Source organism: Diadema antillarum, unplaced genomic scaffold, assembly GCF_040938485.1.
Source record: "Diadema antillarum isolate AM-2024a unplaced genomic scaffold, OU_Dant_1.0 seq00001808_RagTag, whole genome shotgun sequence".
In the NCBI taxonomy this organism is placed as follows: domain Eukaryota; kingdom Metazoa; phylum Echinodermata; class Echinoidea; order Diadematoida; family Diadematidae; genus Diadema; species Diadema antillarum.
This window is the reverse complement of record NW_027272483.1, coordinates 477937-499026: the sequence shown is the minus strand read 5'-3', so window position 1 is coordinate 499026 and position 21090 is coordinate 477937. Positions and strand designations below refer to the sequence as shown.

At 39.9% G+C, this 21090-nt stretch overlaps 1 protein-coding gene across 1 annotated transcript in view; it reads right to left on the bottom strand.

Annotated features, from left to right (window-relative positions):
* The window catches only part of LOC139712458 (uncharacterized), a 150034-nt gene that overhangs the window by 76238 nt on the left and 52706 nt on the right, over positions 1-21090 (bottom strand). Inside the window, 3 exon segments of the mRNA XM_071624275.1 lie at positions 190-2024; positions 2504-2726; positions 4151-4230. Of these exon segments, the coding sequence (XP_071480376.1) occupies positions 190-2024; positions 2504-2726; positions 4151-4230 (2138 nt within the window).

Genomic DNA, 21090 nt, shown 5'->3' with positions numbered 1-21090 from the left:
TTTTAATACTTTTTTTTTTTTTTCAAAATATATTATACCTGATTACCTTGTTACATAATTGTCATTTCCACACCATACGATACACTACCTTCATTGCATACACACCTTGCACTCTCCCTCCCCTGTAACCATCAGGGGCATAACTGTTATTACTCGTTTCTTACACTTCAGTGGCATAAGTGAAATTACCTGTTTCTTCAGATGTTCTTGCTCCAGTTCTCCCTGGGCCCTCAGAAGGTCCTGCTGATGCTCTGCCTTGATCTCTTCAATTGCTTTCTCCTGGTCCTCCAGGAACCTGTCCATCTGGGCCTGGTGCTGGCTGGCAAAGGCTTCCTCCACCTTCTCCAGGTCGGCCCGGTTCTCCTGCTGCGTGGTCTTCACCAGCTGGTCCATCTCCTCGTTCATGGTGGTGGTGATCAGGTCGAGGCGGTTGTCGTAGTCGCGCATCAGAATCTCTTTCAGGGACTGCACCTCGGGGGCTTCCCCGCTGGCGACACCCTCCCTTAGGTGCTGGAGCTGCTGCCTGCTCTCTTCCAGCTCCGCCTTGAGCTGCTCGATCAGGGAGTCAGGGTCCTCAAAACCGGAGGAGTGCAGCGACTGCTGTTGGTTTGCAGCTTCTGCCTCTGCCAGCGTGGTCTTGAGCTTGTCGATCTCCTCCAGGCACACACCCATCATATTTGCTTGAGTGTCGATCTCCACCTGCAGAAGCGCTCGCTCAATGGTGGCATCTGACACTATCTTGGCCACTTCATCCACAACCTCATTTTTGCTGGCTTTGATGATCATTTCTCGTTCATTTCTCCACTGCTCACTCATTTTGGCGATGTCAGCTTCCAGATTCTCATCCCTTGGTGGCCTTTGAAGTTTCTCAATCTCAATGGCATGGTCTAGTTTCAATGTTTCTAACTGGCTTTCATACTTCTCAGTTAAATCCTTGCGCACGTTGTCCAATTCCTCTAAATGCTCCTCCTGCAGTGTCTCTCGCAACCGTTCCATCTCCTCTGCTACTGCAGCAGCCAGTTCCGAGGACATCTCCATTCGCATTTCCTGGTTCTCCCTAGCGTGCTCCTCCTCCATCTCCTTCTTCTGGTTCCTCAAGGCATCTTCATGTTCCACCTTCCAACGACCCCTCTCCTCTTCCACTGCCCGAGATGACTCAGCGACGGCTTCCAGTCGCAGCCTGGCAATTTCTTTGGTGTGATACGCATCCAGCTCATTCCTCAACTGCTCAAACTTGTTCAGATGCTCAAGTTCCATGTCATTAATGTCCTGAGTGTGTTTTGCCTTCAGTCGCTCCTCCTGCTTCTGGAGATCTTCGTCCCGCTGCAGATCATACTCCATCTTCACCCTGGCCGTCTCTGCCTGGTGTTCACTCTCCAACTCCTGCCTCAGGTTCCTGATCCCCTTGTGGTACTCCTGCTCCAGCTGTGCCCTGAGCTCCTGCTTCAGCTCTGCCTCCACTTCCAGGAACTTTGGCGGAGATCTTGGTGGTGAGCTGTCAGAGTCAGAGAGGTGAGTCAAAGTCATCATGGCATGGGAGTAGTCCATCCTCTTTGCCTCCTTCTCATCCGAAGGCTGACTCCCATTTCCTCTTGGGGATTCATACAAGGACTTCAGCTGAGCCATCTCCTGCTTCCACCTCTCATCCGTCTCTTCCACTTGCTTCTCAAAGTAGACTCGGAGCTGTTCCAGTTCCTCGGCATGTTCCTGCTGCAGCTTGGCCCGCTGACTGGTGAGAGCAGCCTGCAATTCCTTGTTCTCCTCCTTCAGTTGGTCTGGGTCGGAGACGCCAGCTTGCTCCAGCTGTTCCTTCAGGTTGGTCACCTCGGCACGGTACTCCTGTTGAAGGTCCTGGTGGGCGATCTTCAGAAGGGACAGCTCCTCTATGAGTGAGACCTCGGACTGCGAGCGAGAAATCTCCAACTCCTCCCGGGCACGGACGTATTGATCGTACTCCGCCTTCAGGCTGGCTCGCAGCTTCGCTAGATCCTCATGATGTACTCTGTCCAGATTCTGGCGCATTTCTGAGACAAAATGCAACAAGAGCATAAAAACATACAGTCAGAACAGAGAAGGAGACTTTAGTCATTTCCATGTAATTAGTATTTATCAGTGATATATCTCTAGCAATTACCAAATGATGCGATAAGCAATTACAAGGATGATTACAGAAGTCCCACAGTCTTTATATATATTGATGGATTCATTATTCCAGAACAATCAAAGATTTTTTTCCTGGATAATCCCAAAAACGCTAAAACCTACTCAAGAGAAAATGTATATCTTTACATTACATCTTTGTGTACATCTTTACATCTTTACATTACATATCAAGACTAAATTATACTCTCATACATCATACATTCAACAGTATATAATGAATCCAAAGGAGAACAAGCAGCTCTACATTTCAGCATCCTTCACAGGAGCGTACAACAAACTTCTTTTCACGCTGGTTTGTTCGACTCCCAGAGGACAACACCAAAGTCGTTGCTCCGCCTACCTTCGGCATGCTCCACAACCATCTCTCGCTCCTTAAGGAGCAGGTCCACATCCTCCCGGTGCTCCTCCTCCATCCGATTCCTCATCTCCTGCAGGTCTTGCTCCCTCCGCCCCTCTGCCGTCTTCTTCTCCTCCTCCAGCTCCTGGCTGTACCGGGCCTCCATCTCCGTCCGCAGGGTTTCCAGCTTCTCCACAGCCTCCTGGTCCCACTGCTCGGCCAGAGTCTACCAAAAAGAGAGCCATTGTGTAACTTGAGATGGAAGAACGGCATGTGCGGACCTTCACTGTTTACCTCATGTATCTACACTTGTAGCGAGCCTAATTTCTCACAAAGTGGAACTTCCAAAATAATTTCAAGAGAAGCTAAATTCATAATCACTGAATGCATTAATGGACAGAGAAATTGATATCATTCTTTATTTTCTATGAGTAAATGTAGAGATCTTGCATTTAAAACAACAATGCCATAAATTGATGAAAAAGCATTGTATTCCTAAAATAATTCCAAGACAGCTCAAATGAAGCAGGCATTCAAGGTGTCTGTACTAGTAGCAATGTACTGGCATAACCATGACTCCACACAATTGCATGATCGTGGTCGTGTGTTATGCATGTGTTGTACTTGAACGTGCTGTGTAAACATATCGGGATATGAGTTGATATTTTTCGCTTATTGTAAAATTACGGATAGACCCTGACTTGCGAAATTTGTGAAAATAAAAAAACCTGCAAAATATATGGCATACAATTGTATCTACAAAGTACACAGGAAAATATGCAAAAGCGAGCTCTCTTTATCAGATAGAAAATGCTTATAAGAGAAAGGAGATATTTGGAGGCAGTTTTCATTTGTGCAGCAACATTTCAAATGTGCCAGTTTAATGCACCTAACAACAAAGCCAGTTTTTCTTCCACACCTACATTGGTATTCACATTTCTACTTGTTGCTTGGACTTAACAAGGGGTATAAATAGCTGTGCTTCCCTCCCTTTGTTATGCAATCCATAAGCTTGGAACACAAGATGGAGGAAAGGTGCTAATTTAAAGAATGAGTATAGATCGATTCTGTGACGCGCTATGTGTACATTGTATTTTTGGCATGGGCAGCGCCATTAACGCGGTGTCTTAGCCGACCCCCCTCCCCTCTCCCCCACCCCCTTCCGCGCGCGGAATGAAAAACTGATGCATTGTCGTTTTAGCCAATAGGCGTCTCGTACTGAATGCGCGAACGCTTGCTTAGTGCGTGAACCTTTGTTACAAGTGCGTGATAAACATGTTGCCCAGGGGTGGGGGAGAGGAGGGGGGGTCGGCTAAGACACCTCAAAATGAGCTCATGGCTGCGCCCAGTGCCACAAATTGTCTGCTGCCCTCAACGAACCCGAATCGGTCTATAATTTTATACTTTACAATGTATCATATGATTATCATTACATGTGCCCTTGCCAAAAACCTCAGTAAATGAGTATGGATGCATCTGTTTTTAACATCTCAGCGAGCAAATTACATACAGTTGCGACTCTGGCCATCAAATAAATACACAGCTATTTCTAAATGTGTGTGAATCAAATGAATTTTTCATGGATGGAAGGAGAATTTTTGGAGTGTATTTGTGACATTTCAGGATGAGTTCCTCGAGGGTACCACATACCTGCACCACCTCTCTGTGTTCTTGACTCAGCCTCCTCTGCAGCTGGGTGATCAGCTCCTCAGAATTCTGCACGGCTTCATCTGCATCAAACATAGAAAAAAACAGGATCAATATACCAATCAAATCTATACCTTTGACACACACGCACACACAGACAATAATCATCGATGTGGGGCAATTTGTCAATCAGTTGCATCAATAATCAAGTTTCTATAAAAACAAGTTTCGAGATGAAACAAGATTTCTGCTACAAGCGAGAAAGATAAATGGTCCCCCATGATATGTGACTTTGTAATACCCAATTCAATGTGCAAGTACAATTGTACTTGGTATTATGAATGAAGAACACTTTTACCAGGACCTGGTACACTGTAGTTGCAATTGTATACACTCATATGTATGCACTGAAACTGTGCAGTATAGGACACTCCCATTACAACAAACACTGAAGAAGTAAAAATTCAGGTCCCCAAAAAGTTCGGGTTTTTTAAAGTTATAATGAAATTTTGATATAACGAAAAAAAAATTGTCAATCCCAATACCTTCGTTTAAAAGAATCTTCTACAACTATCATACTGTTTTCTCTCCCCCCCCCCCCCAATTCTTCTTCCTTTTTTTTTCATAACCAGTCAGAAATTGTTTGTGAGCAATGACTCACTCTGTCTCTCCCTCTCTAGTCTTTGCTGAAACTATTCTACTTTGTCCATCCTCATCTCATCTTTCTTTCAAACTTGCACTACATTTCTCCTTCTCTCCATCAATTCCATTATCAAATATCATGAATAAAATATGGATACAGCATTTTGAATAAAGAATGTGTCAGAATAACAATTAAACTTAAAACATGTAATCCTGAACATACTGGAGTTGAACATGTTGTATATAATTGCAATTTCCTACGCTGTATGGCCTAGCTAGTGGAGGCTGCATTTCCACATTTTACAAGAACTGATGAATTGAATTGATCGAATCAATCAGTGAATAAATGTGGCAAATTGGTTACACTATCAAAATGTCACATCAATACACATTAGAATCAAATTATGACTATTCTTGAACTGTGATTAATCACAGTTACAGTCTGTACTCCGTCATCACAGGTTATAATGATATTATGCTTTTGGGGGGAATATGCAACATACATAATGGGAAATGGGAACAGTGCAAACCAAATAACTGCACTAAATGCAAATTACAATGTATGTAGTGCATCTGAAAGGAATTTCAGGGACAAATGTGTATTCGTGTCCTGCATGTATTTATGAGCGCAGCATACATGTGTACAGCTGTACATATATTTCTACACCATGAGGTCACTTGTTAATGTTAGAGTGCCCCACATAGACAATGCTTGCAACAAGAATTCAGAGCAATGACGACAATAAGGATGCAGACTGGATGATAACTTCCAAGAAATTGGAGAAAAAGATTCATCCAAATTTGCCGGGTGCATTATACAATGCAGAACGCTGATGTACATGTATTCACACCTTGCCAGATGTGAAATAACAGCGTAAAGGCTGTTGTTGCTCATGGCCATACAATGCAGAAGTACCTGTACCTAATTCAATATTCAAGAGACGGCACCGACATTGTACACAGATAGACGACAAATCGTCCACTGTGTGGAATACAGCAAAGGTTTTCAATAATTGCCAAACTTGACATACAATGTACACTCAATGGCGGCACCACGAAATATAATCTTCCTTTCAACTTTGAGCAGGAATCAGAGAGATTCAAAATCTGTAGTCTGTCATACATTGCACAGTTCCCAACACACAAGTTTAGTACTGTACCTTCACTGCACAGATCGGTATTCAACAATTTTCATGAAATTGGCAATGATACCAAATGTCGTTCATCATCAGATCTTGGTCCAATCCAACGACATACATACATGTACTTAATCTCTGCAATGACACAATTCTTGGTCCAGCTGGCTGTCCCACACAACAAAGGTCCTCCTCAGCATCAATCAAAGAGAAATGATTATTAAACCAAATCATATTCCCACAGAGAGAAAGAAAACGGTCGACAACATGGCGACTACAGCACGAATAGCGTGGGCAGGGAATGCAGAAATGTTTCATAACCACGCCGCTGAAATCATACAAGCTGCAGATGAACATTCGGCCATCCCATCACGCTGGAAAGTGAGTCTGAAAAACAAGATTTTCTTGTGGGGATTCATCCATCATACCCCACTGTATGGTTTCACTATCACCTTGTCCGAGTCGACAATGATTATGTCGTGAAAGTCTCAAACTGCACACTTGGACTGTGTGGAAAAATACTGTTACAACAGACTCCAGTATGCTTTGGGTATCATGACACTAAATACCTTGAGAAATACAGGCTGTACATGTATTTAGTACGAGTATGACGTACCTCACTATTTCACTAGACAGACAACATTTCTATCTTGATATTGCGAAAGCATATTTAAAATCTTATGACTTGATCATCTGGACAACAGAATCACACTATTTACACATGAGCAAACTTTGCAAAAGATGCTGTTTGTGAATAAGTACCAGTACACATGAAGGTTGTGGGTAGCATCACCTTCTCCTACACAATATCAGAGGAATTCAAATGACCCACATGGTCGGCTGGGATTCTTCTGCTTCTCATACAATCACCATAGTCAGCCCTTCATACACCCTATGGTCCTTCATCTATATTTGTTGTAAGAAGTTAAAGGCAGCCGATCGCCATCCCTAATGGTACGTAAACTCCGAACGACCGAAGTTTGTGCATGCAATTGCGCAATGCTACCACTGAGACATGTGTGTGTGTGTGCGTGTGTGTGTACGCATCATACACAAACATTGTCACCGCGAGCTGCGGTGATTGGAGGAGAGAGGCCAGAAGACGCTGCGGCGTGTGTGTGTGTGTGTGTGTGTGTGTGCGTGTGTGTGTACGCATCATACACAAAATTTTGTCACCGCGAGCTGCGGTGATTGGAGGAGAGAGGCCAGAAGACGCGTGGCTCTTTGGCCTCTCTTCATGCGCATGCGCACTGGGAGTGGGCGTCCATTCGGAAGCTCTCGTGGCTCGCTGGGACAGGCATTGTGGGTTAGGAGATAAGGACAGGGAGCTTTCTTGTAGCCTACCGTATTTTCGCTGACCCATTGAGCCAGCGCTATTCTCATTCGGGGGTCACTACATTTGATACAGAATGGGGGAGGCAGCGTGTTGCGTTCGTCTCCGTGCCGCACAAACCACTCGCCACGACGGAGTGTCTTTAACACTGATCTTGACAAGTGACGGTTTAAGTACAATTAGTACTAAAGCATTGACCTTGAGTCCTCTCTGTACAATAGACTCATTTTCCATTTAATCAATGCATCATTCGAGGGCTTTTGTATTAATATCCTGTGGAAATCAAAGTAAAGAAATTACATTTTGGCTGTCATTATGGTGACCTCTATCCTTGACCTTTCATCCTTACCACATCAGGCAACTAATCATTTTCAGCTCTGTAATGTGTTCCAAGCTCTTACACCCCATCCATCCCCCCCCCCCCCCCCCGAAAAGAAAAAAAAATCTTCATTACCTGTATGTAATTCATGAACAATTGTACATTTGCACAACAAACCAAGAAGATCTGTAAAATAATCATATCTTCACATTTCAGCACCCATGCCCTGCACATTTTGAGTGAATTGCACAAATTCAGTGTATGTTTCTTGATTGATCGGCACTATGGGATAACCCACTGGGCACAAATTACATACAGTGTAGCTGTCCTGCATTAATACATTTTATGCGACAAAATGTCATTTCTACACTAATACATGGGGCCAACTGTACATTACATGTACAATTTTGTATCTAACAGACAAAAGATGTTCACTGACTTACAGGTGTACCAAAGCATTGGCTGTGAATTACTACATAGCGATAAGTTTACTTTTTTCTATGTGAAATTTAAAACCATAGTACAACCTACACTTATACATACAACAGACACCTCTCAAAATCTGACATATTGCAGTGATAGTGATAGGCTCATCCTTGGACGGAGGAAGAGGAGGAGAGAGAGCAGGAGGAGTAGTAGATGGCCCGGACAAGACACGCAGGTCGGTTGCTAGGTTACCGTCACCATGGCAGCCGGGAAAATTCAGGCTTCCAGGGATGCTGCTGGCTGTACGGTACCCACACACTAGTGTGTCAACAGAGAGGATGGTCAGGTCTTCCGTTCTCTGCTGAGCCAAGCTGACATTTTGGAGCTGGTGATACGTGGTGGCCATCTCACTAACAGACACACTCATCCATTACAGTTGATGTAAATTTAAATATTGCATGTGTCCTATTCTGCACACTGTCTTCCCACCTTGGCATGAAGCTGGATTCATGTCAACCTTTCCTAATCAATTCCCCCCAAATCATTACATTCAATAGCACATGGTAGAAAACTAAAAGTGAGCCTCTCATTATTTCTACAGGCGCTCAACTGCACGAAACCCACTGAAGAATATCCAGCATTTGAGGGAAAGTACCTTACAATGTACAGCAAAATATCTGTGAACATGCAGTCCAGATCAATGTTTGTTAACCCTGCTGTCTGATGAACATAAGAACTTCAAATGATTCCCACCATCTCATTATATGCAAGCTGTACAAATCGACTAGCAAATTTGAAGGGGGTTTTGTCTCATGAAAGGATCACATCAAACTGTAAAACATTAATACTAACTACAGCATTGAGAATACATCATCTAGTATATTGCATGCCATAGTATCTTTTCTGCACACTGACATCTTTGCTACGCAAATAAAAGTATCCTGCTTTTGTTGTCGCTGTTTTGGTGTACACATTCTGTGCTCTGTTTTGAATGGAGACATTACTGGCAGGACCATTTGATCAAAACTTTAGATCAGCATGATAATATCTATAGCAACTGTCAGGTCCCAAGTTACACCGTTTGAACTCATTTTTAGTTCTTTGAGTTACAATCACAGCACTAGCCAAATTGTAAGAATATCATGTTTCATACTCCAGCTCAAACAAACAAGATGTTTGGTAGAGAGGAAAGAATGAGGTTCCATATCGTTTAATTCTTGAATATACTGATGTCTCCTTTAGTAGTCTAAATAAAGTCATAATGTCATTTTAGAAACAAACTACAGGCAAACTTGTAAGTCAAAATCCTTTCAACTGGTTTTCACAACAAATCATACGGATTGCCTTGTAGCAGAAACTTCGATAAGACTGCTGGATGTTCATATGCATTTGCACGCATAAAAATTCTAGAGGTTTTTGACACAAAGTCTTGAGGGAGGACGGATTTTAACATGCAATAATCCTGACAGTAACAGATAGCCAGAAGTGGTTGCTAGTCTTAATGCAAGCTGTCTGAAGTTTCTTTGGGAACAAAAAAATAAGCACCTCCAGATATGTGGGGGTAGTTTTCAATTCCAGATCTACTAAGAGACACAAAACTGGAATATTTTCATTCTTGGTTTAGCTCGGGGATCTTTCCTCAGATCTTTCAAAGTTGGACGTGAGGCCTTGACTGCCAACCGCTGCACTAAGGACACAAGTCCTGTGCATGGAGGATATGTAGACAAAGAACGAATTACTGGTGTGCCATATTGATTGCATGATTGATTTTTTTTTTTTTCAGCATCCTCCAAACAACGCAACATCCCACCAGCAACTTCAACGGCTGCACCGAAAGGAGAATGCTCCAAATAATGTGCAATCAGCAAAGAAACTCTAGATAGGGAAATTACACATTTATTAGGCATTTTGTCTGTTACTTAACCAACCCCCCCCCCCATACCAAGTTCTACATACCAGCACTATCTCATCCATACTGCAAGCGGTCTCCTTGAATTTCACATCCATCAGAGTGTCATACTTTTCTCTGTAACTGGACAAGCTTGAGTCACATGTACTTTTGAGGGCAATAACTCAAAAGGAATGAGTTTATAGTCTAGTTACAGCAGAATTATCATTCCAGGCACTGACCTGATGTACAGTATTAGCTTGCAAGGAGCCCTGCATACATGTGCAGTGTGTATGAACTGTAGTACTCTAGCTAGTAAAGTACGCGTGTAGTTTTAATCAGTAATACTTGTATTAAAACAGCTTGCGGTACTCACACTGCACATAATAGTAACTTTGTTACACATGATATTATTGATAATGATATAGGGCCTACTATTCAATTGGGTCATAATCTTTCCAAAAAAAAATATACACTGTAGGCCCTAGATACACTATTTGACGTTTAAAATGAACACGGCTACAATTTTTAATTTCAGTTTCATAAATCTACTGCTGCCAAGCAGGATATTCCTGTTTGACACATGGGTTGTGAAGTCAATTACCGCTAGCCTACATTGTATAGACACTGTATGGAAGGCAGATCTAGATATATGCAAAAAGCATGCAGACCTACATGTACTTATGTATAATGTATACCACTGTGTATCAAATGGCATCTTGGTCAACAGCCTAACAGTCTGCAAAGTCAGTGAGGAAAAACTGACCTAATTCGCAAGCGTCTGTGCAGACGTAGAGTAATTCGACCCCTCCTTTCCCATCCCTTTCAACCACTGCCCGGCACACCGAGGCGCACATATACTCAGTAGGCCTACCTGGCAGTCGGCAGTGAAAGCTTGCATAGGATATCTCACTTCAAATGTCAGCCATTTTCTAAATGATTGTACGTAGGCATGGATGGATGAGGCATTATTTCATCAAGACCATGGCAGAAAGACCAAACCATGCTTTCATACATTGTAATTACTAAGACTGCTAATCCACTGCTCACCAACAAGTAATTCGAAATACAACAACAAAATCAAGAATAAAGAATAAAATGCTGCAGAGAATTACATAACGTTGGAGACAACCTTTGGGTTACCAATATAAGCTTTCAGGCCTAACAAACTTCTAATATCAGATATGACTATGACTCAGTTGCAAGGCTTGTCATGAGAGTTCAATCTCTTCAACCCATTTTCTGATGCACCCTCTCATACCTGTACCTGTACATGTGCAGCACGGCTCGACACTGACTCTTTTGTCTCGTAGCCCGTTCAGGCCACTAAAATCTTTGAATTCGAAACTTTAGTGGCTCGAAATAAATGCAAGAGCAAGAATCCAAGAGTAAGAAATATGGTGGCCCGACAAAACTTTGTAGTGGCCCAGGGCCACAGGCCACCCCTAATGTCCAGCCCTGGATACTTATACTCGTTATAGTAAACTAAATTACAAAGTACAATGTACCTCACCAGGGGCGGATCTAGCTTTTTATAAAGGGGGAAAGGGTGTGCCCCCTCCCACAGTAGGGAGAATTTTTGAAAATCTGTGTGTGAAAATGGCGTTTTCTTGCATCTAAAATACCACTATTTTTTGGTATAGAGGTCATTGCCAATTTAGAAATTACAAGTTTTTAAAAAAAGATAAGATTTAAAAAAAAAATGGTCCCCGGATTTTTTTTTTTTTTTTTTTTTTTTTTTTTTTGGGGGGGGGGGGGTTGTTCATTATCTGGAAATTGAGAAAACTTTATAGTCTTTGCAAGAAAAACTGACTGTGACGCGAAATTGACTTTTCGTTAACGTGCACGAGGTCACCGAAAATGGTGTTAAATGTTAATTTTGAAAATTTTAATGCATATTTAGAGGCTAATATCTTCCACATTTCATCACCTTAGGTTCTAAAATATTATGCTGTTGAAGGCTTTGACTTGCTCAGTAATTTTGAAAAAAATCAGCGGATTCGTGCCCACAGTTTTTACGGAGAGCGCCCTCAAAGTTGACAAAAATGAAAAATGTGCCAAATTCAAGGTCACGAATCACCCTTCGTCCCACCTAGGAATGGCATCAATTTTTGTGTATTGATAGAAATTTACCTATATTATCTTGGGTTACCAAAGAAATTTTGCTACCGAAATGTTCAATGGTAAATTTACCCCACTGAAAATGGTCGTAAACGGCCAAATTCCCATGAAATATCACATATTGGGTTTAGAGGACATTTCAAATGTCCATGCTTTCAAGATGAAAAGCCCTAGCCCTGTGATATTTGCTGTAGGGATAGTCTGTTATACATATTTTAGTAATATATACCACAAAACACTTTTATTACATAATAATGACCTTGAAATTTAACCCAAACTTTGATAAAAACAATTAGTCGCTCCATTTTCCTCATTGCACTGCATGTATTATGTGTTTTGAAAGACTTTTCACAGAGCAATATTTCAAGAATTATGAAAGCGAGTTTTCATTTTTGATTGTCTTACAAAATTTGCAGACCTGTCATCGATCAGGAGACTCAGTTGCTGATGACATTGTAATCTCATCTACAATATTGTAATTTAGTTGCAGCCAATTTTAATGTCTGATTGTAATTAAACTTACAAAACTGTTAGTTTGATGTCACTCTGTTTATTTGAGAATTCAGTGGTATCGTCCTAATAATGCAACTAATCATTTGCCATTCTTTACAACTCTTAATACTGGATCATATCAGTCAATGAGTGAAATTATACATGTGGGTCAATCCATGTCAAATCATCCAGTGCTTGTCACCCGACCCCCTCAGATTTTCTTTAAAATCGCACCAAATGTTCCCCAAAGTGTCTGACGGAAAATCCCAAAATATTTTGCCCCAAGGTCAATTGGTTGCTAAGATACAGCCTCACATAGCAACCAATGCGCATTCCAAAATATTAGTTAAAAGAAAATTATGCATTTTTGATTGATTGTGGTAGCATGGATATTTATGCAAAAGTGTTCATTATCTGGAAATTGAGAAAACTTTATAGTCTTTGCAAGAAAAACTGACTGTGACGCGAAATTGACTTTTCGTTAACGTGCACGAGGTCACCGAAAATGGTGTTAAATGTTAATTTTGAAAATTTTAATGCATATTTAGAGGCTAATATCTTCCACATTTCATCACCTTAGGTTCTAAAATATTATGCTGTTGAAGGCTTTGACTTGCTCAGTAATTTTGAAAAAAATCAGCGGATTCGTGCCCACAGTTTTTACGGAGAGCGCCCTCAAAGTTGACAAAAATGAAAAATGTGCCAAATTCAAGGTCACAGATCACCCTTCGTCCCACCCAGGAATGGCATCAATTTTTGTGTATTGATAGAAATTTACCTATATTATCTTGGGTTACCAAAGAAATTTTGCTACCGAAATGTTCAATGGTAAATTTACCCCACTGAAAATGGTCGTAAATGGCCAAATTCCCATGAAATATCACATATTGGGTTTAGAGGACATTTCAAATGTCCATGCTTTCAAGATGAAAAGCCCTAGCCCTGTGATATTTGCTGCAGGGGTAGTCTGTTACACATATTTTAGTAATACATACCACAATAACACTTTTATTACATAATAATGACCTTGAAATTTAACCCAAACTTTGATAAAAACAATTAGTCGCTCCATTTTCCTCATTGCACTGCATGTAATATGTGTTTTGAAAGACTTTTCACAGAGTAATCTTTCAAGAATTATGAAAGCTGACAGCCTACCATATTAAGGTTCTCAACTATTTGTGCTCTTCTTTCAGATTTAGTGTCAATTTGATCATGAATGTTATACCCTTGACCTTGAAGTGCTTCTAAAAATAGCTGTAAATTTGTTAACTACAAATTACACACATGACAGGTATTTTATGGCATGACATACTGTACTTGTGATTCTTTCACAAACACAAAGCTTTTTATAGTGTAAATGTTATATACTGGAATTGATCTATACGTGCTTGCAAGTATGTTACAATAAATTACTTTGTTCTGACTATGACCCTCAATTTCAATCACGAAAGGGGACAGTAATATTTTGTGATTTTGTGTGCATTTCCTATGGAAAACAGTGCTGTGTGGTGAAACTCATAAAAACTTGACTATTTTTACTACCTATCACTTTGATTGATTAATTCTATTCAAATTATGGTAGATTAAGTGGGCTGTGACAATTTCCAATAAAAAAAAACCACAAATGCTGTAGAAAATAAAAAACAAAGAAATACATAACAAATTTTCCAAAAACAAAAAAATACATAAGAATGGAAATGATTTTGGAAGTTGTCATAAGTTACAGAACAAATCCCCTTCCCCCCCCCCCCCCCCCCCCCCTCAGTGCTTTTAATGTGCGTTTCACAGGTTAGAATAAGAATCTTATGTGTTGGGCGCAATGTCCATAATATCAACTATTATTATGTTTGTACTTAAATACAGGTCTTTATGGGCAGGAATAGGCCTTTCTCCTGATTTTGAAGGTCATAAAGTCAGGGCCATTGTCAGAAAAAGTAATTAATTGTAACATATCTTGCAAGAACCTATAGATTTATTCCAGTATATAACATTTACACCATAAAACTTTTGTGTCTGTGAAAGAATCACTAGTAAATGTTATGCCATAAAACACCTCTCGTGTGTGTAATTTGTAGTTAACAAATTTACAGCTATTTTTAGAAGCACTTCAAGGTCAAGGATATAACATTCATGATCAAATTGACACTAAATCTGAGAGAAGAGCACAAATAGTTTAGAACCTTAATATGGTAGGCTGTCAGCTTTCATAATTCTTGAAATATTGCTCTGTGAAAAGTCTTTCAAAACACATAATACATGCAGTGCAATGAGGAAAATGGAGCGACTAATTGTTTTTATCAAAGTTTGGGTTAAATTTCAAGGTCATTATTATGTAATAAAAGTGTTATTGTGGTATGTATTACTAAAATATGTGTAACAGACTACCCCTGCAGCAAATATCACAGGGCTAGGGCTTTTCATCTTGAAAGCATGGACATTTGAAATGTCCTCTAAACCCAATATGTGATATTTCATGGGAATTTGGCCGTTTACGACCATTTTCAGTGGGGTAAATTTACCATTGAACATTTCGGTAGCAAAATTTCTTTGGTAACCCAAGATAATATAGGTAAATTTCTATCAATACACAAAAATTGATGCCATTCCTAGGTGGGACGAAGGGTGATTCGTGACCTTGAATTTGGCACATTTTTCATTTTTGTCAACTTTGAGGGCGCTCTCCGTAAAAACTGTGGGCACGAATCCGCTGATTTTTTTCAAAATTACTGAGCAAGTCAAAGCCTTCAACAGCATAATATTTTAGAACCTAAGGTGATGAAATGTGGAAGATATTAGCCTCTAAATATGCATTAAAATTTTCAAAATTAACATTTAACACCATTTTCGGTGACCTCGTGCACGTTAACGAAAAGTCAATTTCGCGTCACAGTCAGTTTTTCTTGCAAAGACTATAAAGTTTTCTCAATTTCCAGATAATGAACACTTTTGCATAAATATCCATGCTACCACAATCAATCAAAAATGCATAATTTTCTTTTAACTAATATTTTGGAATGCGCATTGGTTGCTATGTGAGGCTGTATCTTAGCAACCAATTGACCTTGGGGCAAAATATTTTGGGATTTTCCGTCAGACACTTTGGGGAACATTTGGTGCGATTTTAAAGAAAATCTGAGGGGGTCGGGTGACAAGCACTGGATGATTTGACATGGATTGACCCACATGTATAATTTCACTCATTGACTGATATGATCCAGTATTAAGAGTTGTAAAGAATGGCAAATGATTAGTTGCATTATTAGGACGATACCACTGAATTCTCAAATAAACAGAGTGACATCAAACTAACAGTTTTGTAAGTTTAATTACAATCAGACATTAAAATTGGCTGCAACTAAATTACAATATTGTAGATGAGATTACAATGTCATCAGCAACTGAGTCTCCTGATCGATGACAGGTCTGCAAATTTTGTAAGACAATCAAAAATGAAAACTCGCATCCTTTCCATCATATCAATGCACAGTTGAAGTAACCCTGGAAGTTACATGTTTGTTTCTATGCTAAACTATTATAATACACCAAATTATATCAAACCAATGGAAAAGTTGTATAATACAGGTAACTAAAACGCATCATCAACGTTTTCTGATTCTGCTTTTATCTTCTACAACTGATGAATGTTGAACAAAGTACGACCAGTATAAAGACAAGAATGTGGCTATTCCCTGTCAGTTCATAAAAGTGAAAACACACACACTACAATTACTCTTATAAAGATGTAGTACTGCAAAAGCTAAATAATTTTGCATGTATAGATATTTTTGCAAATAAGTAGGTCACTTATACATTTTTTGCGAGATGTTCTTTTTGAAATTTAACACTGAGGCAATTATATCTGTAAGTGTACTGATGCACCTTTTACTCTACAGGATATTTTCATGTGTTGTTAAATTCACGAACATAGCAGTTTTTACAGTAAGTTATGATGAGGAAAAGATGGTAAAGCCTCCTGTTAAAGCATCAGAATTTTTCACAAACTATCATGCTAAAAACATTACGCTGCAATTTGAATTTTAATCACTACCATCAGTGCTTTTTATGATGCATACATTTGTGATTGTGGGTACACATACATTAAAGAGTTCTGTGGAAGACAATTTTGAGCTCAATCATACACTAGTAGTGAATGAAATAAGCTTGCTCCTTGAAGTAGACAAATTCATGATTACTTTTCTCTCAAAAGAAAAGATAAATAATGGGTCATCCTTTCCCATACTATTACAACACTTGGTGTAAAGGCACTTATTAATTTGCACAAAGAGCACATCTATGAAAAATGCACGGCTTGGAAGCACAACTGCATTAATCCCATTCATTCATCACCTCTCTGTCGCTCTCAATGCATGCATGACCTGCAATATAAATCAATCAGCTTAAGAGACCATACTACTTACTATGATGAGAGAGCCGAACGTCAGCTGCAGTACATACATATGCACCCCGCCAGCGGAAAACAATATCCAATCAATACAACCAAGTCAAAGAATTAGGCAGATTTTGCCCGACAGTTGGCGTTCCTCTACAACTGCAGCAATAAAATGGCAGCACACACGTTGCCATGCAAAGGAAAATAAGGCTTGCATAGCCACGTCAAGCCTCTCCGCGGCGAAGAGTAAACACCTGCATCCCTGCTATCCCAAGGCACCGCTCTCCACACTTGGATAAGGCTAGGGAGCGTCTCAAGTGACTAACGTGATCACTGATGAGTGGGACTGAAAAGGGGGCTGGTCATTGAATGTGAGAGTGGGAATCATTGCGGAGGTCAAAGTCCACAGGTTTTGTTTTGTTGGTCTGCCCGAATGAATCCACACGCCACTCTCTCACACACACATACAAACACACACACACAAAGACTGAATTATACACACACCGTACCAGTGCACACACAAAGCTATCCAACTTCACATGATTCTTCTCACACACACAGACACACACCAGTGTAAACACAATACCATCTTCCCCACATCACACACACTGATGATGCATTAGAAGGCGCCACGCGCCAACTGCCATCAACTACTCATGCATGAATAATTCCCCCTTTTCATCCTTGCACGGAGTAATAGTGACAGAAACACCCCCACAGGGCAAGTACAAATTGGAAGACTCCCCCAGTCCTGCTAATGAGCAATGGCAGAGGAGGGGAGCTTCAGCACTGGCTGAGTCAAGGGACTGTTACTTGGATTGATCCAATTAATGTTGTAGGGGTGCCCATTAACATGATTAATGTGTACTCTGAGGATGAGAGTTAAATGGTGATTGACAGTAAAGCCAGTTGATGGACATACAACAGACATACAACCCTGCCAAGAGCTCACCATGCATAACATGATAATTGCAGCGGAAGATTTAAACTCAACATATCACACAGTTAAGTCTCCAATCCTTGCTGCAGACCTAGAGGGTCTTTGGGACCTTTGTAAAAACCAACTGTGGTTCTCTGTACCAAATGCTGTTTAGTAAACAAAATCATCACGAGTGGGGCCTACAGAAAGATTGCATGAAACTTCTACTATAACTTTTATATCAACAAAGTGGGTATGATATAATCCATGAGTAAATGCAGTTTCTTCTTTTACTTTTATTTTTTTTGCCAAATACCAGCTCAATCAAATTCCTAGAAATTATATGTACTTTATTATACATGCTGATCAATAAGATTCAGACTACACATGATTTGGCACATTCAACCCAATAAACACTGGTGATAACCTAGTAACCATGACTTAGAAGGGGGAAAGGGTTTTTGGTTGCTAAACACTCAATCAAAAACATGACTTTTATAACACTTTTTGTATCTAACCTTCTAGAGAAGAGGATGCCTACTGTAAAAGTGGACATTTTCACAAGAGTAATTTTTTGCTCTTGGCTGGGTAAGATGAATTTTGTATGTTTTTAATTCCACGGAATCAGGACATTAATCACAGTCCAATGCCATGCAAAAAATTTTTGTGCTTTTATTTTTGCACTAGCTTCTGTTTGTGCAAAATGCTCGTAAATTTCAACACCGCCAAAGTGTCCACTTTTACAGTAACATGGGGGGCGACATCATCACTGTCTTATTTGTGTGGTTGCAAATTACATGATATCTCACTATTCAGTTATAAAAACACACAAACTTTAGAATTCTATCTTTTTTATTTAAAGTCTGATTTTGATGAAACTTCTAGTTGTCTCTATTCTCTGTCGTTAACGGGCCATTAACGATCGCCCCATCACTGTACAGGCATGCTAACTTGGAAACACTGAACTGCACATTACTTGAATATGAGACCATTCTGAAGCAAATAATTTTCACACAACAATAAATATATAATGTACTCTTAAATGAATCCCACAAGGATTGGAAAAATCATCCCCCAGCATTCCCACTGATTCCCACTGATCAGTTACTAACCATCCCCTTTAAGAATGCACTTGAAAATGTGATTACATTTAATACCTGTCACTACAAGTCTGCTATAGTTGTCTGAATTTGTGACAGAAAATGAAATTGACCGGCTATTTTCAGGGAATACAATATCAGTTGACCTCACTAATCAGATTGCTCTTGCCTTCGGCAATAGCAATGTGTTCTCTTCAATAAATGTTGTATCCCCCTCAAAGCCAGTCCACATTACAGTATATTATTATTATACCACAGAATGTACTTGTAGTTTCACAACTAGAGGAAACTTACACTAACATCCTTGAATACCAAGAAAGACAAAAGTGAAAGTACAGCAGTGGGATGGAGTAGAGAGGTTTCATTAGCACATTGATTGCACGACAAGGTGTGCAATAATCATCAAAGATTTAGAAAGCACAACCTATAGAGAAGAGGGGTCAATTGGTACACAGGTCAGGTACAGTATAGCACGTGGTAATTTCACAGCAGCCTGGAACAATACAACGTTTAGTTTTGTGTTAATTTGCTTTTTGTTTTGTTCTTTTTTGTGTTGTTGTTTTTTGGTCTGGATTGTAGGACATAACAGTATAAAAGATCAGAAATCTCCTCATCCAATCAGCCAGTTTACTCTAAGCAGTTGTCTGCACTGACCTTTGAACCACATACATGTACTAAAAAAAAACAACAACAACATGGATTAAATTTCTAATTACATGGGTAGCAAAACATGTGAATATTTACATGTAAGCCAGGTATGAATCACGGTTTATGTTAATTCAGTCAAAAAGAATACAAAGTCATTTGCACATTCCAATATATTGCACCTACAATTAGACTTTATACAAGAATATCTATAACAACGTTTTCATAAAGATTTTGACAGTTTTCAAAACTACATGTACAATTTGTACCTCAGTTTCACAAGTCACTTTCAAGAGAAGGTCTGCAATATAAATGGCCTTTATTTGCACAATACCATGATATGCTCAGATTGCAAACTGGCTTACAATGTATTCTTCTATTGCTATGTTCCTCCTCCTCCTCTTTTCATTCTTCCTCCTCCTCTGCAGATACCTTCTTTTTCTCATTTTTCTTTCACTCTTTTCCCTTTTCCCAATTTCATTCTTTTTTCTTCCTTTGTTTATCACTTTCTCCCACTTCACCGCTTCCATATCTTCCTCTTCCTTCTCCTATCATTCCACTATCTACTTTGCATTTCACTTTTCTTCTCTTTTTTTAGTTTATCAATTTTTTTTTTTTTTTTTTTTTTTGTACAAACCCAGAGACTCCAACTCTCCCGTTTTCGACGGGAGATCTCCCGCCGAAAACCCATGTTTGCAAAATCTCCCGTTCGAGATTTAATTTCTCCCGCCCTGGCTCTTTGTCTCCCGTTGGAAAGGATTTCTTGCATATTTCTATCGTATGTTGAAAAAATAAGCCTTAGATAGCACCAGAGAGCATCTAGAACCCTGGGAATTTCGCGCTTCGCACACATCAACTTTGAGTCTCCCGTTTGCTCTGGGTTTCAGGCGGGAAAATCTCCAGATCAGAAGGTACTTTGGGTTGGAGTCTCTGCAAACCCAATGTCACTGTAAGATGATGTGCACAACTGAGCATGTTGTACAGACAAGTCTAAGAATCACGTGAATATAAAAAAAAAAAGTCTTATTCTTAGGCTGGGAATGATCATGGTAACACAAAAGTATCATGCACTTTTTATATACATGTATTGGTACATACCGGTACAATGTACATGTACTTGCAGATAACAGAAGCCTGCTTTATATTCTGGACACAACAAAATCATAATATTCCATTCAAACCCACTTGTCCGAATATCAATAATGTACAAATCTGTATATTTGGTGTTGCAACATTTTGTCTCAAACATTCATTCAGGAACAGGGACGTAAGAGCAATAAAGTAGTGCGCAGAAATTCTATCCATACATACAGAGTACACAGGCCAATGCAGCCATCCCCCACTCAAAAGTGAAATGTAGTAATCTGCATTGTGACATGGGATTTGATACGATTTACAGTGGTTTCCTCTTTCCAGTAGAAGAAGTGTCTGGTTGAAAATCAAATTACTTCACACTGCGATGAATTCAAGGACATTTAGGATGGGGTTTGAATCCACAACCTTGTGATCACAAGACATATTCTTTTCCC